The 26,290-nt window shown below is 54.7% G+C and overlaps 1 protein-coding gene across 1 annotated transcript in view; it reads left to right on the top strand.

The window, feature by feature from the left end:
- Nucleotides 1-26,208, top strand: part of LOC139399408 (myomesin-1-like) — a gene marked incomplete at both ends in the record, with an annotated part of 43,801 nt that extends 17,593 nt beyond the window's left edge. The window contains one exon of the mRNA XM_071144815.1: nucleotides 26,045-26,208. Within this exon, the coding sequence (XP_071000916.1) occupies nucleotides 26,045-26,208 (164 nt within the window). The remainder of the gene's footprint in view (nucleotides 1-26,044) is intronic.
- Between the last annotated feature and the right edge of the window lie 82 nt (nucleotides 26,209-26,290).

Genomic DNA, 26,290 nt, shown 5'->3' with positions numbered 1-26,290 from the left:
CTCCATAGCGCCCTACTCCACTCCATAGTGGCTCCATAGCTCCCTACTCCACTACCTAGTGGCTCCATAGCTCCATACTCCACTAACTAGTAGCTCCATAGTTCCCTACTCCACTACCTAGTGGCTCCATAGCTACATAATCCACTACCTAGTGGCTCCATAGCGCCCTACTCCACTCCATAGTGGCTCCATAGCTCCCTACTCCACTACCTAGTGGCTCCCTCCCTACTCCACTACCTAATGGCTCCATAGCTCCCTACTGCACTACCTAGTGGCTCCCTCCCTACTCCACTACCTAGTGGCTCCATAGCCCCCAACTCCACTACTTATCTCCCTACTCCACTACCTTGTGGCTCCATAGCCCCCTACTGTACTACCTAGTGGCTACATAGCCCCCTACTGTACTACCTAGTGGCTCCATAGCTCCCTACTCCACTACCTAGTGGCTCCATAGCTCCCTGCTCCACTACCTAGTGGCTCCATAGCTACTTACTCCACTACCTAGTGGCTCCATAGCGCCCTACTCCACTCCATAGTGGCTCCATAGCTCCCTACTCCACTACCTAGTGGCTCCATAGTTCCCTACTCCACTACCTAGTAGCTCCATAGTTCCCTACTCCACTACCTAGTGGCTCCATAGCTCCATACTCCACTAACTAGTAGCTCCATAGTTCCCTACTCCACTACCTAGCGGCTCCATAGTTCCCTACTCCACTACCTAGTGGCTCCATTGCTCCCTACTCCACTAACTAGTGGCTCCATAGTTCCCGACTCCACTACCTAGTGGCTCCATAGCCCCCTACTACACTACCTAGTGGCTCCATAGCCCCCTACTCCACTACCTAGTTGCTCTATAGCTACCTACTCCACTTCCTAGTGGCTCCATAGCTCCCTACTCCACTACCTAGTGGCTCCATAGCCCACTACTCCACCACCTATCTCCCTACTCCACTTCCTAGTGGCTCCATAGCTCCCTAGTCCACTACCTATTGGCTCCTTAGCTCCCTACTCCACTACCTAGTGGCTCCATTGCTCCCTACTCCACTACCTAGTCGCTCCATAGCCCCCTACTCCACTACCTAGTGGCTCCACAGCCCCCAACTCCAACACCTATCTCCCTACTACACTACCTTGCGGCTCCATTTCCACCTACTGTACTACCTAGTGGCTCCATAGCTCCCTACTCCACTCCATAGTGTCTCCAAAGCTCCCTACTCCACTCCATAGTGGCTCCATAGCTCCCTACTCCACTACCTAGTGGCTCCCTCCCTACTCCACCACCTAGTGGCTCCATAGCTCCCTACTGCACTTCCTAGTGGCTCCATAGCTCCCTAGTCCACTACCTAGTGGCTCCATAGCTCCCTACCACACTTCCTAGTGGCTCCATAGCTCCCAACTCCAATACCTAGTGGCTCCATAGCTCCCTACTCCACTACCTAGTGGCTCCATAGCTCCCTACTTCACTCCATAGTGTCTCCAAAGCTCCCTACTCCACTCCATAGTGGCTCCATAGCTCCCTACTCCACTACCTAGTGGCTCCCTCCCTACTCCACCACCTAGTGGCTCCATAGCTCCCTACTGCACTTCCTAGTGGCTCCATAGCTCCCTAGTCCACTACCTAATGGCTCCATAGCTCCCTACCACACTTCCTAGTGGCTCCATAGCTCCCAACTCCACTACCTAGTGGCTCCATAGCTCCCTACTCCACTACCTAGTAGCTCTCTACTCCACTACCTAGTGGCTCCATAGCTCCCTACTCCACTACCTAGTGGCTCCATAGTTCCCTACTCCACTACCTAGTGGCTCCATAGCTCCATACTCCACTAACTAGTAGCTCCATAGTTCCCTTCTCCACTACCTAGCGGCTCCATAGCTCCCAACTCCAATACCTAGTGGCTCCATAGCTCCCTACTCCACTACCTAGTGGCTCCATAGCTCCCTACTCCACTACCTAGTGGCTCCATAGCTCCCTACTCCACTACCTAGTGGCTCCATAGCTCCCTACTCCACTACCTAGTGGCTCCATAGTTCCCTACTCCACTACCTAGTGGCTCCATAGTTCTCTACTTCACTACCTAGTGGCTCTATAGCTCCATACTCCACTAACTAGTAGCTCCATAGCCCCCTACTCCACTACCTAGTTGCTCTATAGCTACCTACTACACTTCCTAGTGTCTCCATAGCTCCCTACTCCACTACATAGTGGCTCCATAGCCCACTACTCCACCACCTATCTCCCTACTCCACTACCTAGTGGCTCCATAGCCCTCTACTCCACTACCTAGTGGCTCTACAGCTACCTACTCCACTACCTAGTGGCTCCATAGCTCCCTACTCCACTAGCTGTCTCCCTACTCCACTACCTAGTGGCTCCATAGTTCCCTACTCCACTACCTAGTGACTCCATAGTTCCCTACTCCACTACCTAGTGGCTCCATAGCTCACTACTCCACTAACTAGTAGCTCCATAGATCCCTACTCCACTAACTAGCGGCTCCATAGTTCCCTACTCCACTACCTAGTGGCTCCATTGCTCCCTACTCCACTAACTAGTGGCTCCATAGTTCCCTACTCCACTACCTAGTGGCTCCCTCCCTACTCCAGCACCTAGTGGCTCCATAGCTCCCTACTCCACTACCTAGTGGCTCCATAGCTCCCTACTCCACTACATAGTGGCTCCCTCCCTAATCCACTACCTCGTGGCTCCATGGCACCCTACTCCACTAACTAGTGGCTCCCTCCCTACTCCACCATCTAGTGGCTTCATAGTTCCCTACTCCACTACCTAGTGGCTCCCTCCCTACTCCACTACCTAGTGGCTCCCTCCCTACTCCACTACCTAGTGGCTCCATAGCACCCTACTCCACTACCTAGTGGCTTCATAGCACCCTACTCCACCACCTAGTGGCTCCATAGCCCCCCACTCCAATACCTATCTCCCTACTCCACTACCTAGTGGCTCCATAGCCCCCAACTCCACTACTTATCTCCCTACTCCACTACCTTGTGGCTCCATAGCCCCCTACTGTACTACCTAGTGGCTACATAGCCCCTACTGTACTACCTAGTGGCTCCATAGCTCCCTACTCCACTACCTAGTGGCTCCATAGCTCCCTGCTCCACTACCTAGTGGCTCCATAGCTACATACTCCACTACCTAGTGGCTCCATAGCGCCCTACTCCACTCCATAGTGGCTCCATAGCTCCCTACTCCACTACCTAGTGGCTCCCTCACTACTCCACTACCTAATGGTACATAGCTCCCTACTGCACTACCTAGTGGCTCCCTCCCTACTCCACTACCTAGTGGCTCCATAGCCCCCAACTCCACTACTTATCTCCCTACTCCACTACCTTGTGGCTCCATAGCCCCCTACTGTACTACCTAGTGGCTATATAGCCCCCTACTGTACTACCTAGTGGCTCCATCGCTCCCTACTCCACTACCTAGTGGCTCCAGAGCTCCCTGCTCCACTACCTAGTGGCTCCATAGCTACATACTCCTCTACCTAGTGGCTCCAGAGCGCCCTACTCCACTCCATAGTGGCTCCATAGCTCCATACTCCACTACCTAGTGGCTCCATAGCTCCCTACTCCACTACCTAGTGGCTCCCTCCCTACTCCACTACATAGTGGCTCCATAGCTCCCTACTCCACTACCTACTGGCTCCCTCCCTACTCCACCACCTAGTGGCTCCATAACTCCCTACTCCACTACCTAGTGGCTCCATAGCTCCCTACTCCACTTCATATTGGCTCCATAGCTCCCTACTCCACTACCTAGTGGCTCCCTCCTTACTCCACTACCTAGTGGTTCCCTCCCTACTCCACTACCTTGTGGCTCCATAGCCCCCTACTGTACTACCTAGTGGCTCCATAGGCCCCTACTGTACTACCTTGTGGCTCCATAGCTCCCTACTCCACTACCTAGTGGCTCCATAGCTCCCTACTCAACTACCTAGTGGCTCCATAGCTCCCTACTCCACTACCTAGTGGCTCCATAGCTCCCTACTCCACTCCATAGTGGCTCCATAGCTCCTTACTCCACTACCTACTGGCTCCCTCCCTACTCCACCACCTAGTGGCTCCGTAGCTCCCTCCTGCACTTCCTAGTGGCTCCATAGCTCCCTAGTCCACTACATATTGGCTCCATAGCTCCCTACTCCACTACCTAGTGGCTCCATAGCTCCCTACTCCACTCCATAGTGGCTCCATAGCTCCCGACTCCACTACCTAGTGGCTCCCTCCCTACTCCACCACCTAGTGGCTCCATAGCTCCCTACTCCACTACCTAGTGGCTCCCTCCCTACTCCACTACATAGTGGCTCCATAGCTCCCTACTCCACTCCATAGTGGCTCCATAGCTCCCTACTCCACTACCTACTGGCTCCATAGCTCCCTACTCCACCAACTAGTGGCTCCATATCTCCCTACTCCACTACCTAGTGGCTCCATAGCTCCCTACTCCACTACATATTGGCTCCATAGCTCCCTACTCCACTACCTAGTGGCTCCCTCCCTACTCCACTACCTAGTGGCTCCCTCCCTACTCCACTACCTAGTGGCTCCATAGCACCCTACTCCACTACCTAGTGGCTCCATAGCAACCTACTCCACTATCTAGTGGCTCCATAGCCCCCCACTCCACTACCTATCTCCCTACTCCACTACCTAGTGGCTCCATAGCCCCCAACTCCACTACTTATCTCCCTACTCCACTAACTTGTGGCTCCATCGCCCCCTACTGTACTACCTAGTAGCTCCATAGCCCCCTACTGTACTACCTAGTGGCTCCATAGCGCCCTACTCCACTCCATAGTGGCTCCATAGCTCCCTACTCCACTACATAGTGGCTCCCTCCCTACTCCACCACCTAGTGGCTCCATAGCTCCCTACTGCACTTCCTAGTGGCTCTATAGCTCCCTACTCCACTACCTAGTGGCTCCCTCCCTACTCCACTACCTAGTGGCTCCATTGCTCCCTACTCCACTACCTAGTGGCTCCATAGCCCCCTACTCCACAACCTAGTGGCGCCATGTCTCCCTACTCCACTACCTAGTGGCTCCATAGCTCCCTGCTCCACTACCTAGTGGCTCCCTACTCCACTACCCAGTGGCTCCATAGCGCCCTACTCCACTCCATAGTGGCTCCACAGCTCCCTAATGCACTTCCTAGTGGTTCCATAGCTCCCTAGTCCACTACATACTAGCTCCATAGCTCCCTACTCCACTACCTACTGGCTCCCTCCCTACTCCACCACATATTGGCTCCATAGCTCCCTACTCCACTACCTAGTGGCTCCCTCCCTACTCCACTACCTAGTGGTTCCCTCCCTACTCCACTACCTAGTGGCTCCATAGAACCCTACTCCACTACCTTGTGGCTCCATAGCCCCCTACTGTACTACCTAGTGGCTCCATAGCCCCCTACTGTACTACATAGTGGCTCCATAGCTCCCTACTCCACTACCTACTGGCTCCATAGCTCCCTACTCCACTACCTAGTGGCTCCATAGCTCCCTACTCCACTACCTAGTTGCTCCATAGCGCCCTAGTCCACTACATATTGGCTCCATAGCTCCCTACTCCACTACCTAGTGGCTCCCTCCCTACTCCACCACCTAGTGGCTCCATAGCTCCCTACTCCACTACCTAGTGGCTCCCTCCCTACTCCACTACATAGTGGCTCCATAGCTCCCTAGTCCACTACATAGTGGCTCCGTAGCTCCCTAGTCCACCACCTAATGGCTCCATAACTCCCTACTCCACTACCTAGTGGCTCCATAGCTCCCTACTCCACTACATATTGGCTCCATAGCTCCCTACTCCCCTACCTAGTGGCTCCCTCCCTACTCCACTACCTAGTGGCTCCCTCCCTACTCCACTACCTAGTGGCTCCATAGCACCCTACTCCACTACCTAGTGGCTCCATAGCACCCTACTCCACTACCTAGTGACTCCCTAGCCCCCCACTCCACTACCTAACTCCCTACTCCACTACCTAGTGGCTCCATAGCGCCCTACTCCACTCCATAGTGGCTCCATAGCTCCCTACTCCACTACCTAGTGGCTCCCTCCCTACTCCACTACCTAGTGGCTCCATTGCTCCCTACTCCACTACCTAGTGGCTCCATAGCCCCCTACTCCACAACCTAGTGGCGCCATGTCTCCCTACTCCACTACCTAGTGGCTCCATAGCTCCCTGCTCCACTACCTAGTGGCTCCCTACTCCACTACCCAGTGGCTCCATAGCGCCCTACTCCACTCCATAGTGGCTCCACAGCTCCCTAATGCACTTCCTAGTGGCTCCATAGCCCCCAACTCCACTACTTATCTCCCTACTCCACTACCTAGTGGCTCCATAGCCCCCTACTGTACTACCTAGTGGCTCCATAGGCCCCTACTGTACTACCTTGTGGCTCCATAGCTCCCTACTCCACTACCTAGTGGCTCCATAGCGCCCTACTCCACTCCATAGTGGCTCCATAGCTCCCTACTCCACTACCTAGTGGCTCCCTCCCTACTCCACTACCTAATGGCTCCATAGCTCCCTACTGCACTACCTAGTGGCTCCCTCCCTACTCCACTACCTAGTGGCTCCATAGCCCCCAACTCCACTACTTATCTCCCTACTCCACTACCTTGTGGCTCCATAGCCCCCTACTGTACTACCTAGTGGCTACATAGCCCCCTACTGTACTACCTAGTGGCTCCATAGCTCCCTACTCCACTACCTAGTGGCTCCATAGCTCCCTGCTCCACTACCTAGTGGCTCCATAGCTACATACTCCACTACCTAGTGGCTCCATAGCGCCCTACTCCACTCCATAGTGGCTCCATAGCTCCCTACTCCACTACCTAGTGGCTCCATAGTTCCCTACTCCACTACCTAGTAGCTCCATAGTTCCCTACTCCACTACCTAGTGGCTCCATAGCTCCATACTCCACTAACTAGTAGCTCCATAGTTCCCTACTCCACTACCTAGCGGCTCCATAGTTCCCTACTCCACTACCTAGTGGCTCCATTGCTCCCTACTCCACTAACTAGTGGCTCCATAGTTCCCGACTCCACTACCTAGTGGCTCCATAGCCCCCTACTACACTACCTAGTGGCTCCATAGCCCCCTACTCCACTACCTAGTTGCTCTATAGCTACCTACTCCACTTCCTAGTGGCTCCATAGCTCCCTACTCCACTACCTAGTGGCTCCATAGCCCACTACTCCACCACCTATCTCCCTACTCCACTTCCTAGTGGCTCCATAGCTCCCTAGTCCACTACCTATTGGCTCCTTAGCTCCCTACTCCACTACCTAGTGGCTCCATTGCTCCCTACTCCACTACCTAGTCGCTCCATAGCCCCCTACTCCACAACCTAGTGGCTCCACAGCCCCCAACTCCAACACCTATCTCCCTACTACACTACCTTGCGGCTCCATTTCCACCTACTGTACTACCTAGTGGCTCCATAGCTCCCTACTCCACTCCATAGTGTCTCCAAAGCTCCCTACTCCACTCCATAGTGGCTCCATAGCTCCCTACTCCACTACCTAGTGGCTCCCTCCCTACTCCACCACCTAGTGGCTCCATAGCTCCCTACTGCACTTCCTAGTGGCTCCATAGCTCCCTAGTCCACTACCTAGTGGCTCCATAGCTCCCTACCACACTTCCTAGTGGCTCCATAGCTCCCAACTCCACTACCTAGTGGCTCCATAGCTCCCTACTCCACTACCTAGTGGCTCCATAGCTCCCTACTTCACTCCATAGTGTCTCCAAAGCTCCCTACTCCACTCCATAGTGGCTCCATAGCTCCCTACTCCACTACCTAGTGGCTCCCTCCCTACTCCACCACCTAGTGGCTCCATAGCTCCCTACTGCACTTCCTAGGGGCTCCATAGCTCCCTAGTCCACTACCTAATGGCTCCATAGCTCCCTACCACACTTCCTAGTGGCTCCATAGCTCCCAACTCCACTACCTAGTGGCTCCATAGCTCCCTACTCCACTACCTAGTAGCTCTCTACTCCACTACCTAGTGGCTCCATAGCTCCCTACTCCACTACCTAGTGGCTCCATAGTTCCCTACTCCACTACCTAGTGGCTCCATAGCTCCATACTCCACTAACTAGTAGCTCCATAGTTCCCTTCTCCACTACCTAGCGGCTCCATAGCTCCCAACTCCAATACCTAGTGGCTCCATAGCTCCCTACTCCACTACCTAGTGGCTCCATAGCTCCCTACTCCACTACCTAGTGGCTCCATAGCTCCCTACTCCACTACCTAGTGGCTCCATAGCTCCCTACTCCACTACCTAGTGGCTCCATAGCTCCCTACTCCACTACCTAGTGGCTCCATAGTTCTCTACTTCACTACCTAGTGGCTCTATAGCTCCATACTCCACTAACTAGTAGCTCCATAGCCCCCTACTCCACTACCTAGTTGCTCTATAGCTACCTACTACACTTCCTAGTGTCTCCATAGCTCCCTACTCCACTACATAGTGGCTCCATAGCCCACTACTCCACCACCTATCTCCCTACTCCACTACCTAGTGGCTCCATAGCCCTCTACTCCACTACCTAGTGGCTCTACAGCTACCTACTCCACTACCTAGTGGCTCCATAGCTCCCTACTCCACTAGCTGTCTCCCTACTCCACTACCTAGTGGCTCCATAGTTCCCTACTCCACTACCTAGTGACTCCATAGTTCCCTACTCCACTACCTAGTGGCTCCATAGCTCACTACTCCACTAACTAGTAGCTCCATAGATCCCTACTCCACTAACTAGCGGCTCCATAGTTCCCTACTCCACTACCTAGTGGCTCCATTGCTCCCTACTCCACTAACTAGTGGCTCCATAGTTCCCTACTCCACTACCTAGTGGCTCCCTCCCTACTCCAGCACCTAGTGGCTCCATAGCTCCCTACTCCACTACCTAGTGGCTCCATAGCTCCCTACTCCACTACATAGTGGCTCCCTCCCTAATCCACTACCTCGTGGCTCCATGGCACCCTACTCCACTAACTAGTGGCTCCCTCCCTACTCCACCATCTAGTGGCTTCATAGTTCCCTACTCCACTACCTAGTGGCTCCCTCCCTACTCCACTACCTAGTGGCTCCCTCCCTACTCCACTACCTAGTGGCTCCATAGCACCCTACTCCACTACCTAGTGGCTTCATAGCACCCTACTCCACCACCTAGTGGCTCCATAGCCCCCCACTCCAATACCTATCTCCCTACTCCACTACCTAGTGGCTCCATAGCCCCCAACTCCACTACTTATCTCCCTACTCCACTACCTTGTGGCTCCATAGCCCCCTACTGTACTACCTAGTGGCTACATAGCCCCTACTGTACTACCTAGTGGCTCCATAGCTCCCTACTCCACTACCTAGTGGCTCCATAGCTCCCTGCTCCACTACCTAGTGGCTCCATAGCTACATACTCCACTACCTAGTGGCTCCATAGCGCCCTACTCCACTCCATAGTGGCTCCATAGCTCCCTACTCCACTACCTAGTGGCTCCCTCACTACTCCACTACCTAATGGTACATAGCTCCCTACTGCACTACCTAGTGGCTCCCTCCCTACTCCACTACCTAGTGGCTCCATAGCCCCCAACTCCACTACTTATCTCCCTACTCCACTACCTTGTGGCTCCATAGCCCCCTACTGTACTACCTAGTGGCTATATAGCCCCCTACTGTACTACCTAGTGGCTCCATAGCTCCCTACTCCACTACCTAGTGGCTCCATAGCTCCCTGCTCCACTACCTAGTGGCTCCATAGCTACATACTCCACTACCTAGTGGCTCCACAGCGCCCTACTCCACTCCATAGTGGCTCCATAGCTCCATACTCCACTACCTAGTGGCTCCCTCCCTACTCCACCACCTAGTGGCTCCATAGCTCCCTACTCCACTACCTAGTGGCTCCCTCCCTACTCCACTACATAGTGGCTCCATAGCTCCCTACTCCACTACCTACTGGCTCCCTCCCTACTCCACCACCTAGTGGCTCCATAACTCCCTACTCCACTACCTAGTGGCTCCATAGCTCCCTACTCCACTTCATATTGGCTCCATAGCTCCCTACTCCACTACCTAGTGGCTCCCTCCTTACTCCACTACCTAGTGGTTCCCTCCCTACTCCACTACCTTGTGGCTCCATAGCCCCCTACTGTACTACCTAGTGGCTATATAGCCCCCTACTGTACTACCTAGTGGCTCCATAGCTCCCTACTCCACTACCTAGTGGCTCCATAGCACCCTACTCCACTCCATAGTGGCTCCATAGCTCCTTACTCCACTACCTACTGGCTCCCTCCCTACTCCACCACCTAGTGGCTCCGTAGCTCCCTCCTGCACTTCCTAGTGGCTCCATAGCTCCCTAGTCCACTACCTATTGTCTCCATAGCTCCCTACTCCACTACCTAGTGGCTCCATAGCTCCCTACTCCACTCCATAGTGGCTCCATAGCTCCCGACTCCACTACCTAGTGGCTCCCTCCCTACTCCACCACCTAGTGGCTCCATAGCTCCCTACTCCACTACCTAGTGGCTCCCTCCCTACTCCACTACATAGTGGCTCCATAGCTCCCTACTCCACTCCATAGTGGCTCCATAGCTCCCTACTCCACTACCTACTGGCTCCATAGCTCCCTACTCCACCAACTAGTGGCTCCATAACTCCCTACTCCACTACCTAGTGGCTCCATAGCTCCCTACTCCACTACATATTGGCTCCATAGCTCCCTACTCCACTACCTAGTGGCTCCCTCCCTACTCCACTACCTAGTGGCTCCCTCCCTACTCCACTACCTAGTGGCTCCATAGCACCCTACTCCACTACCTAGTGGCTCCATAGCAACCTACTCCACTATCTAGTGGCTCCATAGCCCCCCACTCCACTACCTATCTCCCTACTCCACTACCTAGTGGCTCCATAGCCCCCAACTCCACTACTTATCTCCCTACTCCACTAACTTGTGGCTCCATCGCCCCCTACTGTACTACCTAGTAGCTCCATAGCCCCCTACTGTACTACCTAGTGGCTCCATAGCGCCCTACTCCACTCCATAGTGGCTCCATAGCTCCCTACTCCACTACATAGTGGCTCCCTCCCTACTCCACCACCTAGTGGCTCCATAGCTCCCTACTGCACTTCCTAGTGGCTCTATAGCTCCCTACTCCACTACCTAGTGGCTCCCTCCCTACTCCACTACCTAGTGGCTCCATTGCTCCCTACTCCACTACCTAGTGGCTCCATAGCCCCCTACTCCACAACCTAGTGGCGCCATGTCTCCCTACTCCACTACCTAGTGGCTCCATAGCTCCCTGCTCCACTACCTAGTGGCTCCCTACTCCACTACCCAGTGGCTCCATAGCACCCTACTCCACTCCATAGTGGCTCCACAGCTCCCTAATGCACTTCCTAGTGGTTCCATAGCTCCCTAGTCCACTACATACTAGCTCCATAGCTCCCTACTCCACTACCTACTGGCTCCCTCCCTACTCCACCACATATTGGCTCCATAGCTCCCTACTCCACTACCTAGTGGCTCCCTCCCTACTCCACTACCTAGTGGTTCCCTCCCTACTCCACTACCTAGTGGCTCCATAGAACCCTACTCCACTACCTTGTGGCTCCATAGCCCCCTACTGTACTACCTAGTGGCTCCATAGCCCCCTACTGTACTACATAGTGGCTCCATAGCTCCCTACTCCACTACCTACTGGCTCCATAGCTCCCTACTCCACTACCTAGTGGCTCCATAGCTCCCTACTCCACTACCTAGTTGCTCCATAGCGCCCTAGTCCACTACATATTGGCTCCATAGCTCCCTACTCCACTACCTAGTGGCTCCCTCCCTACTCCACCACCTAGTGGCTCCATAGCTCCCTACTCCACTACCTAGTGGCTCCCTCCCTACTCCACTACATAGTGGCTCCATAGCTCCCTAGTCCACTACATAGTGGCTCCGTAGCTCCCTAGTCCACCACCTAATGGCTCCATAACTCCCTACTCCACTACCTAGTGGCTCCATAGCTCCCTACTCCACTACATATTGGCTCCATAGCTCCCTACTCCCCTACCTAGTGGCTCCCTCCCTACTCCACTACCTAGTGGCTCCCTCCCTACTCCACTACCTAGTGGCTCCATAGCACCCTACTCCACTACCTAGTGGCTCCATAGCACCCTACTCCACTACCTAGTGGCTCCCTAGCCCCCCACTCCACTACCTAACTCCCTACTCCACTACCTAGTGGCTCCATAGCGCCCTACTCCACTCCATAGTGGCTCCATAGCTCCCTACTCCACTACCTAGTGGCTCCCTCCCTACTCCACTACCTAGTGGCTCCATAGCCCCCAACTCCACTACTTATCTCCCTACTCCACTACCTAGTGGCTCCATAGCCCCCTACTGTACTACCTAGTGGCTCCATAGGCCCCTACTGTACTACCTTGTGGCTCCATAGCTCCCTACTCCACTACCTAGTGGCTCCATAGCTCCCTACTCAACTACCTAGTGGCTCCATAGCTCCCTACTCCACTACCTAGTGGCTCCATAGCGCCCTACTCCACTCCATAGTGGCTCCATAGCTCCTTACTCCACTACCTACTGGCTCCCTCCCTACTCCACCACCTAGTGGCTCCGTAGCTCCCTCCTGCACTTCCTAGTGGTTCCATAGCTCCCTAGTCCACTACATATTGGCTCCATAGCTCCCTACTCCACTACCTAGTGGCTCCATAGCTCCCTACTCCACTCCATAGTGGCTACATAGCTCCCGACTCCACTACCTAGTGGCTCCCTCCCTACTCCACCACCTAGTGGCTCCATAGCTCCCTACTCCACTACCTAGTGGCTCCATCCCTACTCCACTACATAGTGGCTCCATAGCTCCCTACTCCACTCCATAGTGGCTCCATAGCTCCCTACTCCACTACCTACTGGCTCCATAGCTCCCTACTCCACCAACTAGTGGCTCCATAACTCCCTACTCCACTACCTAGTGGCTCCATAGCTCCCTACTCCACTACATATTGGCTCCATAGCTCCCTACTCCACTACCTAGTGGCTCCATAGCCCCCAACTCCACTACTTATCTCCCTACTCCACTAACTTGTGGCTCCATCGCCCCCTACTGTACTACCTAGTAGCTCCATAGCCCCCTACTGTACTACCTAGTTGCTCCATAGCTCCCTACTCCACTACATAGTGGCTCCCTCCCTACTCCACCACCTAGTGGCTCCATAGCTCCCTACTGCACTTCCTAGTGGCTCTATAGCTCCCTACTCCACTACCTAGTGGCTCCCTCCCTACTCCACTACCTAGTGGCTCCATTGCTCCCTTCTCCACTACCTAGTGGCTCCATAGCCCCCTACTCCACAACCTAGTTGCGCCATGTCTCCCTACTCCACTACCTAGTGGCTCCATAGCTCCCTGCTCCACTACCTAGTGGCTCCCTACTACATTGCGCCCTACTCCATTCCATAGTGGCTCCACAGCTCCCTACTGCACTTCCTAGTGGTTCCATAGCTCCCTAGTCCACTACATACTAGCTCCATAGCTCCCTACTCCACTACCTAGTGGCTCCATCCCTACTCCACTACCTAGTGGCTCCCTCCCTACTCCACTACCTAGTGGCTCCAAAGCTCCCTACTCCACTACCTACAGGCTCCCTCCCTACTCCACCACCTAGTGGCTCCATAACTCCCTACTCCACTACCTAGTGGCTCCATAGCTCCCTACTCCACTACATATTGGCTCCATAGCTCCCTACTCCACTACCTAGTGGCTCCCTCCCTACTCCACTACCTAGTGGTTCCCTCCCTACTCCACTACCTAGTGGCTCGATAGCACCCTACTCCACTACCTTGTGGCTCCATAGCCCCCTACTGTACTACCTAGTGGCTCCATAGCCCCCTACTGTACTACCTAGTGGCTCCATAGCTCCCTACTCCACTACCTAGTGGCTCCATAGATCCCTACTCCACTACCTAGTGGCTCCATAGCTCCCTACTCCACTACCTAGTTGCTCAATAGCGCCCAAGTCCACTACATATTGGCTCCATAGCTCCCTACTCCACTACCTAGTGGCTCCCTCCCTACTCCACCACCTAGTGGCTCCATAGCTCCCTAATCCACTACCTAGTGGCTCCCTCCCTACTCCACTACATAGTGGCTCCATAGCTCCCAAGTCCACTACATAGTGGCTCCATAGCTCCTTACTCCACTACCTACTGGCTCCATAGCTCCCTAGTCCACCACCTAATGGCTCCATAACTCCCTACTCCACTACCTAGTGGCTCCATAGCTCCCTACTCCACTACATATTGGCTCCATAGCTCCCTACTCCCCTACCTAGTGGCTCCCTCCCTACTCCACTACCTAGTGGCTCCATAGCACCCTACTCCACTACCTAGTGGCTCCATAGCACCCTACTCCACTACCTAACTCCCTACTCCACTACCTAGTGACTCCATAGCCCCCAACTCCACTTTTTATCTCCCTACTCCACTACCTACTGGCTCCATAGCTCCCTCCCAACTCCACTTCCTAGTGGCTCCATAGCTCCCTACTCCACTCCATAGTGGCTCCATAGCTCCCGACTCCACTACCTAGTGGCTCCCTCCCTACTCCACCACCTAGTGGCTCCATAGCTCCCTACTCCACTACCTAGTGGCTCCATCCCTACTCCACTCCATAGTGGCTCCATAGCTCCCGACTCCACTACCTAGTGGCTCCCTCCCTACTCCACCACCTAGTGGCTCCATAGCTCCCTACTCCACTACCTAGTGGCTCCCTCCCTACTCCACTACATAGTGGCTCCATAGCTCCCTACTCCACTACATAGTGGCTCCATAGCTCCCTACTCCACTACCTACTGGCTCCATAGCTCCCTACTCCACCACCTAGTGGCTCCATAACTCCCTACTCCACTACCTAGTGGCTCCATAGCTCCCTACTCCACTACATATTGGCTCCATAGCTCCCTACTCCACTACCTAGTGGCTCCCTCCCTACTCCACTCCATAGTGGCTCCATAGCTCCCGACTCCACTACCTAGTGGCTCCCTCCCTACTCCACCACCTAGTGGCTCCAAAGCCCCCTACTCCACAACCTAGTGGCGCCATGTCTCCCTACTCCACTACGTAGTGGCTCCATAGGTCCCTACTCCACTACCTAGTGGCTCCATAGCACCCTACTCCACTACCTAGTGGCTCCATAGCCCCCTACTCCACTACCTATCTCCCTACTCCACTACCTAGTGGCTCCATAGCCCCCAACTCCACTACCTATCACCCTAATCCACTACCTTGCGGCTCCATATCCCCCTACTGTACTACCTAGTGGCTCCATAGCTCCCTACTCCACTACATAGTGGCTCCATAGCTCCCTACTCCACTACCTACTGGCTCCATAGCTCCCTACTCCACCACCTAGTGGCTCCATAACTCCCTACTCCACTACCTAGTGGCTCCATAGCTCCCTACTCCACTACATATTGGCTCCATAGCTCCCTACTCCCCTACCTAGTGGCTCCCTCCCTACTCCACTACCTAGTGGCTCCCTCCCTACTCCACTACCTAGTGGCTCCATAGCACCCTACTCCACTACCTAGTGGCCCCATAGCACCCTACTCCACTACCCAGTGGCTCCCTAGCCCCCCACTCCACTACCTAACTCCCTACTCCACTACCTAGTGGCTCCATAGCCCCCAACTCCACTACTTATCTCCCTACTCCACTACCTACTGGCTCCATAGCTCCCTACTCCACCCCCTACTGGCTCCATAACTCCCTAATGCACTTCCTAGTGGCTCCATAGCTCCCTAGTCCACTACATATTGGCTCCATAGCTCCCTACTCCACTACCTAGTGGCTCCCTCCCTACTCCACTACCTAGTGGCTCCATAGCTCCCTACTCCACTCCATAGTGGCTCCATAGCTCCCGACTCCACTACCTAGTGGCTCCCTCCCTACTCCACCACCTAGTGGCTCCATAGCTCCCCACTCCACTACCTAGTGGCTCCCTCCCTACTCCACCACCTAGTGGCTCCATAGCTCCCCACTCCACTACCTAGTGGCTCCCTCCCTACTCCACTACCTAGTGGCTCCATAGCTCCCTACTCCACTCCATAGTGGCTCCATAGCTCCCTACTCCACTCCATAGTGGCTCCATAGCTCCCGACTCCACTACCTAGTGGCTCCCTCCCTACTCCACCACCTAGTGGCTCCATAGCTCCCTACTCCACTACCTAGTGGCTCCATCCCTACTCCACTCCATAGTGGCTCCATAGCTCCCGACTCCACTACCTAGTGGCTCCCTCCCTACTCCACCACCTAGTGGCTCCATAGCTCCCTACTCCACTACCTAGTGGCTCCCTCCCTACTCCACTACATAGTGGCTCCATAGCTCCCTACTCCACTACATAGTGGCTCCATAGCTCCCTACTCCACTACCTACTGGCTCCATAGCTCCCTACTCCACCACCTAGTGGCTCAATAACTCCCTACTCCACTACCTAGTGGCTCCATAGCTCCCTACTCCACTACATATTGGCTCCATAGCTCCCTACTCCACTACCTAGTGGCTCCCTCCCTACTCCACTCCATAGTGGCTCCATAGCTCCCGACTCCACTACCTAGTGGCTCCCTCCCTACTCCACCACCTAGTGGCTCCAAAGCCCCCTACTCCACAACCTAGTGGCGCCATGTCTCCCTACTCCACTACGTAGTGGCTCCATAGGTCCCTACTCCACTACCTAGTGGCTCCATAGCACCCTACTCCACTACCTAGTGGCTCCATAGCCCCCTACTCCACTACCTATCTCCCTACTCCACTACCTAGTGGCTCCATAGCCCCCAACTCCACTACCTATCACCCTAATCCACTACCTTGCGGCTCCATATCCCCCTACTGTACTACCTAGTGGCTCCATAGCTCCCTACTCCACTACATAGTGGCTCCATAGCTCCCTACTCCACTACCTACTGGCTCCATAGCTCCCTACTCCACCACCTAGTGGCTCCATAACTCCCTACTCCACTACCTAGTGGCTCCATAGCTCCCTACTCCACTACATATTGGCTCCATAGCTCCCTACACCCCTACCTAGTGGCTCCCTCCCTACTCCACTACCTAGTGGCTCCCTCCCTACTCCACTACCTAGTGGCTCCATAGCACCCTACTCCACTACCTAGTGGCCCCATAGCACCCTACTCCACTACCTAGTGGCTCCCTAGCCCCCCACTCCACTACCTAACTCCCTACTCCACTACCTAGTGGCTCCATAGCCCCCAACTCCACTACTTATCTCCCTACTCCACTACCTACTGGCTCCATAGCTCCCTACTCCACCCCCTACTGGCTCCATAACTCCCTACTGCACTTCCTAGTGGCTCCATAGCTCCCTAGTCCACTACATATTGGCTCCATAGCTCCCTACTCCACTACCTAGTGGCTCCCTCCCTACTCCACTACCTAGTGGCTCCATAGCTCCCTACTCCACTCCATAGTGGCTCCATAGCTCCCGACTCCACTACCTAGTGGCTCCCTCCCTACTCCACCACCTAGTGGCTCCATAGCTCCCCACTCCACTACCTAGTGGCTCCCTCCCTACTCCACTACATAGTGCCTCCATAGCTCCCTACTCCACTACATAGTGGCTCCATAGCTCCCTACTCCACTACCTACTGGCTCCATAGCTCCCTACTCCACTACCTAGTGGCTCCATAGCTCCCTACTCCACGACCGAGTGGCTCCATAGCTCCCTACTCCACTACTTATTGGCTCCATAGCTCCCTACTCCACTACCTAGTGGCTCCCTCCCTACTCCACTACCTAGTGGCTCCCTCCCTACTCCACTACCTAGTGGCTCCATAGCACCCTACTCCACTACCTAGTGGCTCCATAGCACCCTACTCCACTACCTAGTGGCTCCATAGCCCCCCACTCCACTACCTATCTCCCTACTCCACTACCTAGTGGCTCCATAGCCCCCAACTCCACTACTTATCTCCCTACTCCACTACCTTGTGGCTCCATTGCCCCCTACTGTACTACCTAGTGGCCCCATAGCCCCCTACTGTACTACCTAGTGGCTCCATAGCTCCCTACTCCAGTACCTAGTGGCTCCATAGCTCCCTACTCCACTACCTAGTGGCTCCATAGCGCCCTACTCCACTCCATAGTGGCTCCATAGCTCCCTACTGCACTTCCTAGTGGCTCCATAGCTCCCTACTCCACTACCTAGTGGCTCCCTCCCTACTCCACTACATAGTTGCTCCATAGCTCCCTAGTCCACTACATAGTGGCTCCATAGCTCCTTACTCCGACTACCTACTGGCTCCATAGCTCCCTAGTCCACCACCTAATGGCTCCATAACTCCCTACTCCACTACCTAGTGGCTCCATAGCACCCTACTCCACTACCTAACTCCCTACTCCACTACCTAGTGGCTCCCTCCCTACTCCACTACCTAGTGGCTCCCTCCCTACTCCACTACCTAGTGGCTCCATAGCACCCTACTCCACTACCTAGTGGCTCCATAGCACCCTACTCCACTACCTAACTCCCTACTCCACTACCTAGTGGCTCCATAGCCCCCAACTCCACTACTTATCTCCCTACTCCACTACCTACTGGCTCCATAGCTCCCTACTCCACCCCCTAGTGGCTCCATAACTCCCTACTGCACTTCCTAGTGGCTCCATAGCTCCCTAGTCCACTACATATTGGCTCCATAGCTCCCTACTCCACTACCTAGTGGCTCCATAGCTCCCTACTCCACTCCATAGTGGCTCCATAGCTCCCGACTCCACTACCTAGTGGCTCCCTCCCTACTCCACCACCTAGTGGCTCCATAGCTCCCTACTCCACTACCTAGTGGCTCCATCCCTACTCCACTCCATAGTGGCTCCATAGCTCCCGACTCCACTACCTAGTGGCTCCCTCCCTACTCCACCACCTAGTGGCTCCATAGCTCCCTACTCCACTACCTAGTGGCTCCCTCCCTACTCCACTACATAGTGGCTCCATAGCTCCCTACTCCACTACATATTGGCTCCATAGCTCCCTACTCCACTACCTACTGGCTCCATAGCTCCCTACTCCACCACCTAGTGGCTCCATAACTCCCTACTCCACTACCTAGTGGCTCCATAGCTCCCTACTCCACTACATATTGGCTCCATAGCTCCCTACTCCACTACCTAGTGGCTCCCTCCCTACTCCACTCCAAAGTGGCTCCATAGCTCCCGACTCCACTACCTAGTGGCTCCCTCCCTACTCCACCACCTAGTGGCTCCAAAGCCCCCTACTCCACAACCTAGTGGCGCCATGTCTCCCTACTCCACTACGTAGTGGCTCCATAGGTCCCTACTCCACTACCTAGTGGCTCCATAGCACCCTACTCCACTACCTAGTGGCTCCATAGCCCCCTACTCCACTACCTAGTGGCTCCATAGCCCCCTACTCCACTACCTATCTCCCTACTCCACTACCTAGTGGCTCCATAGCCCCCAACTCCACTACCTATCACCCTAATCCACTACCTTGCGGCTCCATATCCCCCTACTGTACTACCTAGTGGCTCCATAGCTCCCTACTCCACTACATAGTGGCTCCATAGCTCCCTACTCCACTACCTACTGGCTCCATAGCTCCCTACTCCACCACCTAGTGGCTCCATAACTCCCTACTCCACTACCTAGTGGCTCCATAGCTCCCTACTCCAATACATATTGGCTCCATAGCTCCCTACTCCCCTACCTAGTGGCTCCCTCCCTACTCCACTACCTAGTGGCTCCCTCCCTACTCCACTACCTAGTGGCTCCATAGCACCCTACTCCACTACCTAGTGGCCCCATAGCACCCTACTCCACTACCTAGTGGCTCCCTAGCCCCCCACTCCACTACCTAACTCCCTACTCCACTACCTAGTGGCTCCATAGCCCCCAACTCCACTACTTATCTCCCTACTCCACCACCTAGTGGCTCCATAGCTCCCTACTGCACTTCCTAGTGGCTCCATAGCTCCTTACTCCACTACCTACTGGCTCCATAGCTCCCTAGTCCACCACCTAATGGCTCCATAACTCCCTACTCCACTACCTAGTGGCTCCATAGCTCCCTACTCCACTACATATTGGCTCCATAGCTCCCTACTCCCCTACCTAGTGGCTCCCTCCCTACTCCACTACCTAGTGGCTCCCTCCCTACTCCACTACCTAGTGGCTCCATAGCACCCTACTCCACTACCTAGTGGCTCCATAGCACCCTACTCCACTACCTAACTCCCTACTCCACTACCTAGTGGCTCCATAGCCCCCAACTCCACTACTTATCTCCCTACTCCACTACCTACTGGCTCCATAGCTCCCTACTCCACCCCCTAGTGGCTCCATAACTCCCTACTGCACTTCCTAGTGGCTCCATAGCTCCCTAGTCCACTACATATTGGCTCCATAGCTCCCTACTCCACTACCTAGTGGCTCCATAGCTCCCTACTCCACTCCATAGTGGCTCCATAGCTCCCGACTCCACTACCTAGTGGCTCCCTCCCTACTCCACCACCTAGTGGCTCCATAGCTCCCTACTCCACTACCTAGTGGCTCCATCCCTACTCCACTCCATAGTGGCTCCATAGCTCCCGACTCCACTACCTAGTGGCTCCCTCCCTACTCCACCACCTAGTGGCTCCATAGCTCCCTACTCCACTACCTAGTGGCTCCCTCCCTACTCCACTACATAGTGGCTCCATAGCTCCCTACTCCACTACCTACTGGCTCCATAGCTCCCTACTCCACCACCTAGTGGCTCCATAACTCCCTACTCCACTACCTAGTGGCTCCATAGCTCCCTACTCCACTACATATTGGCTCCATAGCTCCCTACTCCACTACCTAGTGGCTCCCTCCCTACTCCACTCCAAAGTGGCTCCATAGCTCCCGACTCCACTACCTAGTGGCTCCCTCCCTACTCCACCACCTAGTGGCTCCAAAGCCCCCTACTCCACAACCTAGTGGCGCCATGTCTCCCTACTCCACTACGTAGTGGCTCCATAGGTCCCTACTCCACTACCTAGTGGCTCCATAGCACCCTACTCCACTACCTAGTGGCTCCATAGCCCCCTACTCCACTACCTAGTGGCTCCATAGCCCCCTACTCCACTACCTATCTCCCTACTCCACTACCTAGTGGCTCCATAGCCCCCAACTCCACTACCTATCACCCTAATCCACTACCTTGCGGCTCCATATCCCCCTACTGTACTACCTAGTGGCTCCATAGCTCCCTACTCCACTACATAGTGGCTCCATAGCTCCCTACTCCACTACCTACTGGCTCCATAGCTCCCTACTCCACCACCTAGTGGCTCCATAACTCCCTACTCCACTACCTAGTGGCTCCATAGCTCCCTACTCCACTACATATTGGCTCCATAGCTCCCTACTCCCCTACCTAGTGGCTCCCTCCCTACTCCACTACCTAGTGGCTCCCTCCCTACTCCACTACCTAGTGGCTCCATAGCACCCTACTCCACTACCTAGTGGCCCCATAGCACCCTACTCCACTACCTAGTGGCTCCCTAGCCCCCCACTCCACTACCTAACTCCCTACTCCACTACCTAGTGGCTCCATAGCCCCCAACTCCACTACTTATCTCCCTACTCCACTACCTACTGGCTCCATAGCTCCCTACTCCACCCCCTACTGGCTCCATAACTCCCTACTGCACTTCCTAGTGGCTCCATAGCTCCCTAGTCCACTACATATTGGCTCCATAGCTCCCTACTCCACTACCTAGTGGCTCCCTCCCTACTCCACTACCTAGTGGCTCCATAGCTCCCTACTCCACTCCATAGTGGCTCCATAGCTCCCGACTCCACTACCTAGTGGCTCCCTCCCTACTCCACCACCTAGTGGCTCCATAGCTCCCCACTCCACTACCTAGTGGCTCCCTCCCTACTCCACTACATAGTGCCTCCATAGCTCCCTACTCCACTACATAGTGGCTCCATAGCTCCCTACTCCACTACCTACTGGCTCCATAGCTCCCTACTCCACCACCTAGTGGCTCCATAACTCCCTACTCCACTACCTAGTGGCTCCATAGCTCCCTACTCCACTACTTATTGGCTCCATAGCTCCCTACTCCACTACCTAGTGGCTCCCTCCCTACTCCACTACCTAGTGGCTCCCTCCCTACTCCACTACCTAGTGGCTCCATAGCACCCTACTCCACTACCTAGTGGCTCCATAGCACCCTACTCCACTACCTAGTGGCTCCATAGCCCCCCACTCCACTACCTATCTCCCTACTCCACTACCTAGTGGCTCCATAGCCCCCAACTCCACTACTTATCTCCCTACTCCACTACCTTGTGGCTCCATTGCCCCCTACTGTACTACCTAGTGGCCCCATAGCCCCCTACTGTACTACCTAGTGGCTCCATAGCTCCCTACTCCAGTACCTAGTGGCTCCATAGCTCCCTACTCCACTACCTAGTGGCTCCATAGCGCCCTACTCCACTCCATAGTGGCTCCATAGCTCCCTACTCTACTACCTAGTGGCTCCCTCCCTACTCCACCACCTAGTGGCTCCATAGCTCCCTACTGCACTTCCTAGTGGCTCCATAGCTCCCTACTCCACTACCTAGTGGCTCCCTCCCTACTCCACTACATAGTTGCTCCATAGCTCCCTAGTCCACTACATAGTGGCTCCATAGCTCCTTACTCCACTACCTACTGGCTCCATAGCTCCCTAGTCCACCACCTAATGGCTCCATAACTCCCTACTCCACTACCTAGTGGCTCCATAGCTCCCTACTCCACTACATATTGGCTCCATAGCTCCCTACTCCCCTACCTAGTGGCTCCCTCCCTACTCCACTACCTAGTGGCTCCCTCCCTACTCCACTACCTAGTGGCTCCATAGCACCCTACTCCACTACCTAGTGGCTCCATAGCACCCTACTCCACTACCTAACTCCCTACTCCACTACCTAGTGGCTCCATAGCCCCCAACTCCACTACTTATCTCCCTACTCCACTACCTACTGGCTCCATAGCTCCCTACTCCACCCCCTAGTGGCTCCATAACTCCCTACTGCACTTCCTAGTGGCTCCATATCTCCCTAGTCCACTACATATTGGCTCCATAGCTCCCTACTCCACTACCTAGTGGCTCCCTCCCTACTCCACTACCTAGTGGCTCCATAGCTCCCTACTCCACTCCATAGTGGCTCCATAGCTCCCGACTCCACTACCTAGTGGCTCCCTCCCTACTCCACCACCTAGTGGCTCCATAGCTCCCTACTCCACTACCTAGTGGCTCCATCCCTACTCCACTCCATAGTGGCTCCATAGCTCCCGACTCCACTACCTAGTGGCTCCCTCCCTACTCCACCACCTAGTGGCTCCATAGCTCCCTACTCCACTACCTAGTGGCTCCCTCCCTACTCCACTACATAGTGGCTCCATAGCTCCCTACTCCACTACATAGTGGCTCCATAGCTCCCTACTCCACTACCTACTGGCTCCATAGCTCCCTACTCCACCACCTAGTGGCTCCATAACTCCCTACTCCACTACCTAGTGGCTCCATAGCTCCCTACTCCACTACATAGTGGCTCCATAGCTCCCTACTCCACTACCTAGTGGCTCCCTCCCTACTCCACTCCATAGTGGCTCCATAGCTCCCGACTCCACTACCTAGTGGCTCCCTCCCTACTCCACCACCTAGTGGCTCCAAAGCCCCCTACTCCACAACCTAGTGGCGCCATGTCTCCCTACTCCACTACGTAGTGGCTCCATAGCCCCCTACTCCACTACCTAGTGGCTCCATAGCACCCTACTCCACTACCTAGTTGCTCCATAGCCCCCTACTCCACTACCTATCTCCCTACTCCACTACCTAGTGGCTCCATAGCCCCCAACTCCACTACCTATCACCCTAATCCACTACCTTGCGGCTCCATATCCCCCTACTGTACTACCTAGTGGCTCCTTAGCTCCCTACTCCACTACATAGTGGCTCCATAGCTCCCTACTCCACTACCTACTGGCTCCATAGCTCCCTACTCCACCACCTAGTGGCTCCATAACTCCCTACTCCACTACCTAGTGGCTCCATAGCTCCCTACTCCACTACATATTGGCTCCATAGCTCCCTACTCCCCTACCTAGTGGCTCCCTCCCTACTCCACTACCTAGTGGCTCCCTCCCTACTCCACTACCTAGTGGCTCCATAGCACCCTACTCCACTACCTAGTGGCCCCATAGCACCCTACTCCACTACCTAGTGGCTCCCTAGCCCCCCACTCCACTACCTAACTCCCTACTCCACTACCTAGTGGCTCCATAGCCCCCAACTCCACTACTTATCTCCCTACTCCACTACCTACTGGCTCCATAGCTCCCTACTCCACCCCCTAATGGCTCCATAACTCCCTACTGCACTTCCTAGTGGCTCCATAGCTCCCTAGTCCACTACATATTGGCTCCATAGCTCCCTACTCCACTACCTAGTGGCTCCCTCCCTACTCCACTACCTAGTGGCTCCATAGCTCCCTACTCCACTCCATAGTGGCTCCATAGCTCCCGACTCCACTACCTAGTGGCTCCCTCCCTACTCCACCACCTAGTGGCTCCCTCCCTACTCCACTACATAGTGCCTCCATAGCTCCCTACTCCACTACATAGTGGCTCCATAGCTCCCTACTCCACTACCTACTGGCTCCATAGCTCCCTACTCCACCACCTACTGGCTCCATAACTCCCTACTCCACTACCTAGTGGCTCCATAGCTCCCTACTCCACTACTTATTCGCTCCATAGCTCCCTACTCCACTACCTAGTGGCTCCCTCCCTACTCCACTACCTAGTGGCTCCCTCCCTACTCCACTACCTAGTGGCTCCATAGCACCCTACTCCACTACCTAGTGGCTCCATAGCCCCCCACTCCACTACCTATCTCCCTACTCCACTACCTAGTGGCTCCATAGCCCCCAACTCCACTACTTATCTCCCTACTCCACTACCTTGTGGCTCCATTGCCCCCTACTGTACTACCTAGTGGCCCCATAGCCCCCTACTGTACTACCTAGTGGCTCCATAGCTCCCTACTCCAGTACCTAGTGGCTCCATAGCTCCCTACTCCACTACCTAGTGGCTCCATAGCGCCCTACTCCACTCCATAGTGGCTCCATAGCTCCCTACTCTACTACCTAGTGGCTCCCTCCCTACTCCACCACCTAGTGGCTCCATAGCTCCCTACTGCACTTCCTAGTGGCTCCATAGCTCCCTACTCCACTACCTAGTGGCTCCCTCCCTACTCCACTACCTAGTGGCTCCATTGCTCCCTACTCCACTACCTAGTGGCTCCATAGCCCCCTACTCCACAACCTAGTGGCGCCATGTCTCCCTACTCCACTACGTAGTGGCTCCATAGCCCCCTACTCCACTACCTAGTGGCTCCATAGCACCCTACTCCACTACCTAGTGGCTCCATAGCCCCCTACTCCACTACCTATCTCCCTACTCCACTACCTAGTGGCTCCATAGCCCCCAACTCCACTACCTATCTCCCTACTCCACTATCTTGCGGCTCCATACCCCCCTACTGTACTACCTAGTGGCTCCATAGCTCCCTACTCCACTCCATAGTGGCTCCATAGCTCCCCACTGCCATTCCTAGTGGCTCCATAGCTCCCTAGTCCACTACCAAGTGGCTCCATAGCTCCCTACTGCACTTCCTAGTGGCTCCATAGCTCCCTACTACACTACCTAGTGGCTCCATAGCTCCCTACTCCACTACCTAGTGGCTCCCTCCCTTCTCCACTACCTAGTGGCTCCAAGGCACAACAGAGGTAACGCACTATAGACAACATTTTGTGATATTTCAGAGTCTTAGTGATACCTCCATCTACCTACCTCAGTTCTCTGTTCCAGTGATACCTCCATGTCTACAAATCTATGGATGTATAGAGTGCTCATGTTGACTCAGTGTGTGTGTCTGTCTGTGTATCTGTCTGCAGGGAAGCAAAGATCGCCCACTCTGACAGAGTCCAGTGTGGAGTGACCGGGGAGCAGCTGTGGCTCAAGGTGAATGAGCCCACAGAGAAAGATAAGGGCAAATACACAATAAATATCTGTGACGGCAAGGACGGGGTTAAGAGGTTCTGTGACCTGTCTGGACAAGGTGAGGAACCGACACACACACACACACACACACACACACACACACACACACACACACACACACACACACACACACACACACA

Source organism: Oncorhynchus clarkii, unplaced genomic scaffold, assembly GCF_045791955.1.
Source record: "Oncorhynchus clarkii lewisi isolate Uvic-CL-2024 unplaced genomic scaffold, UVic_Ocla_1.0 unplaced_contig_4116_pilon_pilon, whole genome shotgun sequence".
Classification (NCBI taxonomy): domain Eukaryota; kingdom Metazoa; phylum Chordata; class Actinopteri; order Salmoniformes; family Salmonidae; genus Oncorhynchus; species Oncorhynchus clarkii.
Note: the sequence above shows the minus strand (reverse complement) of the source record. Positions and strands in the feature narration are given on the sequence as shown.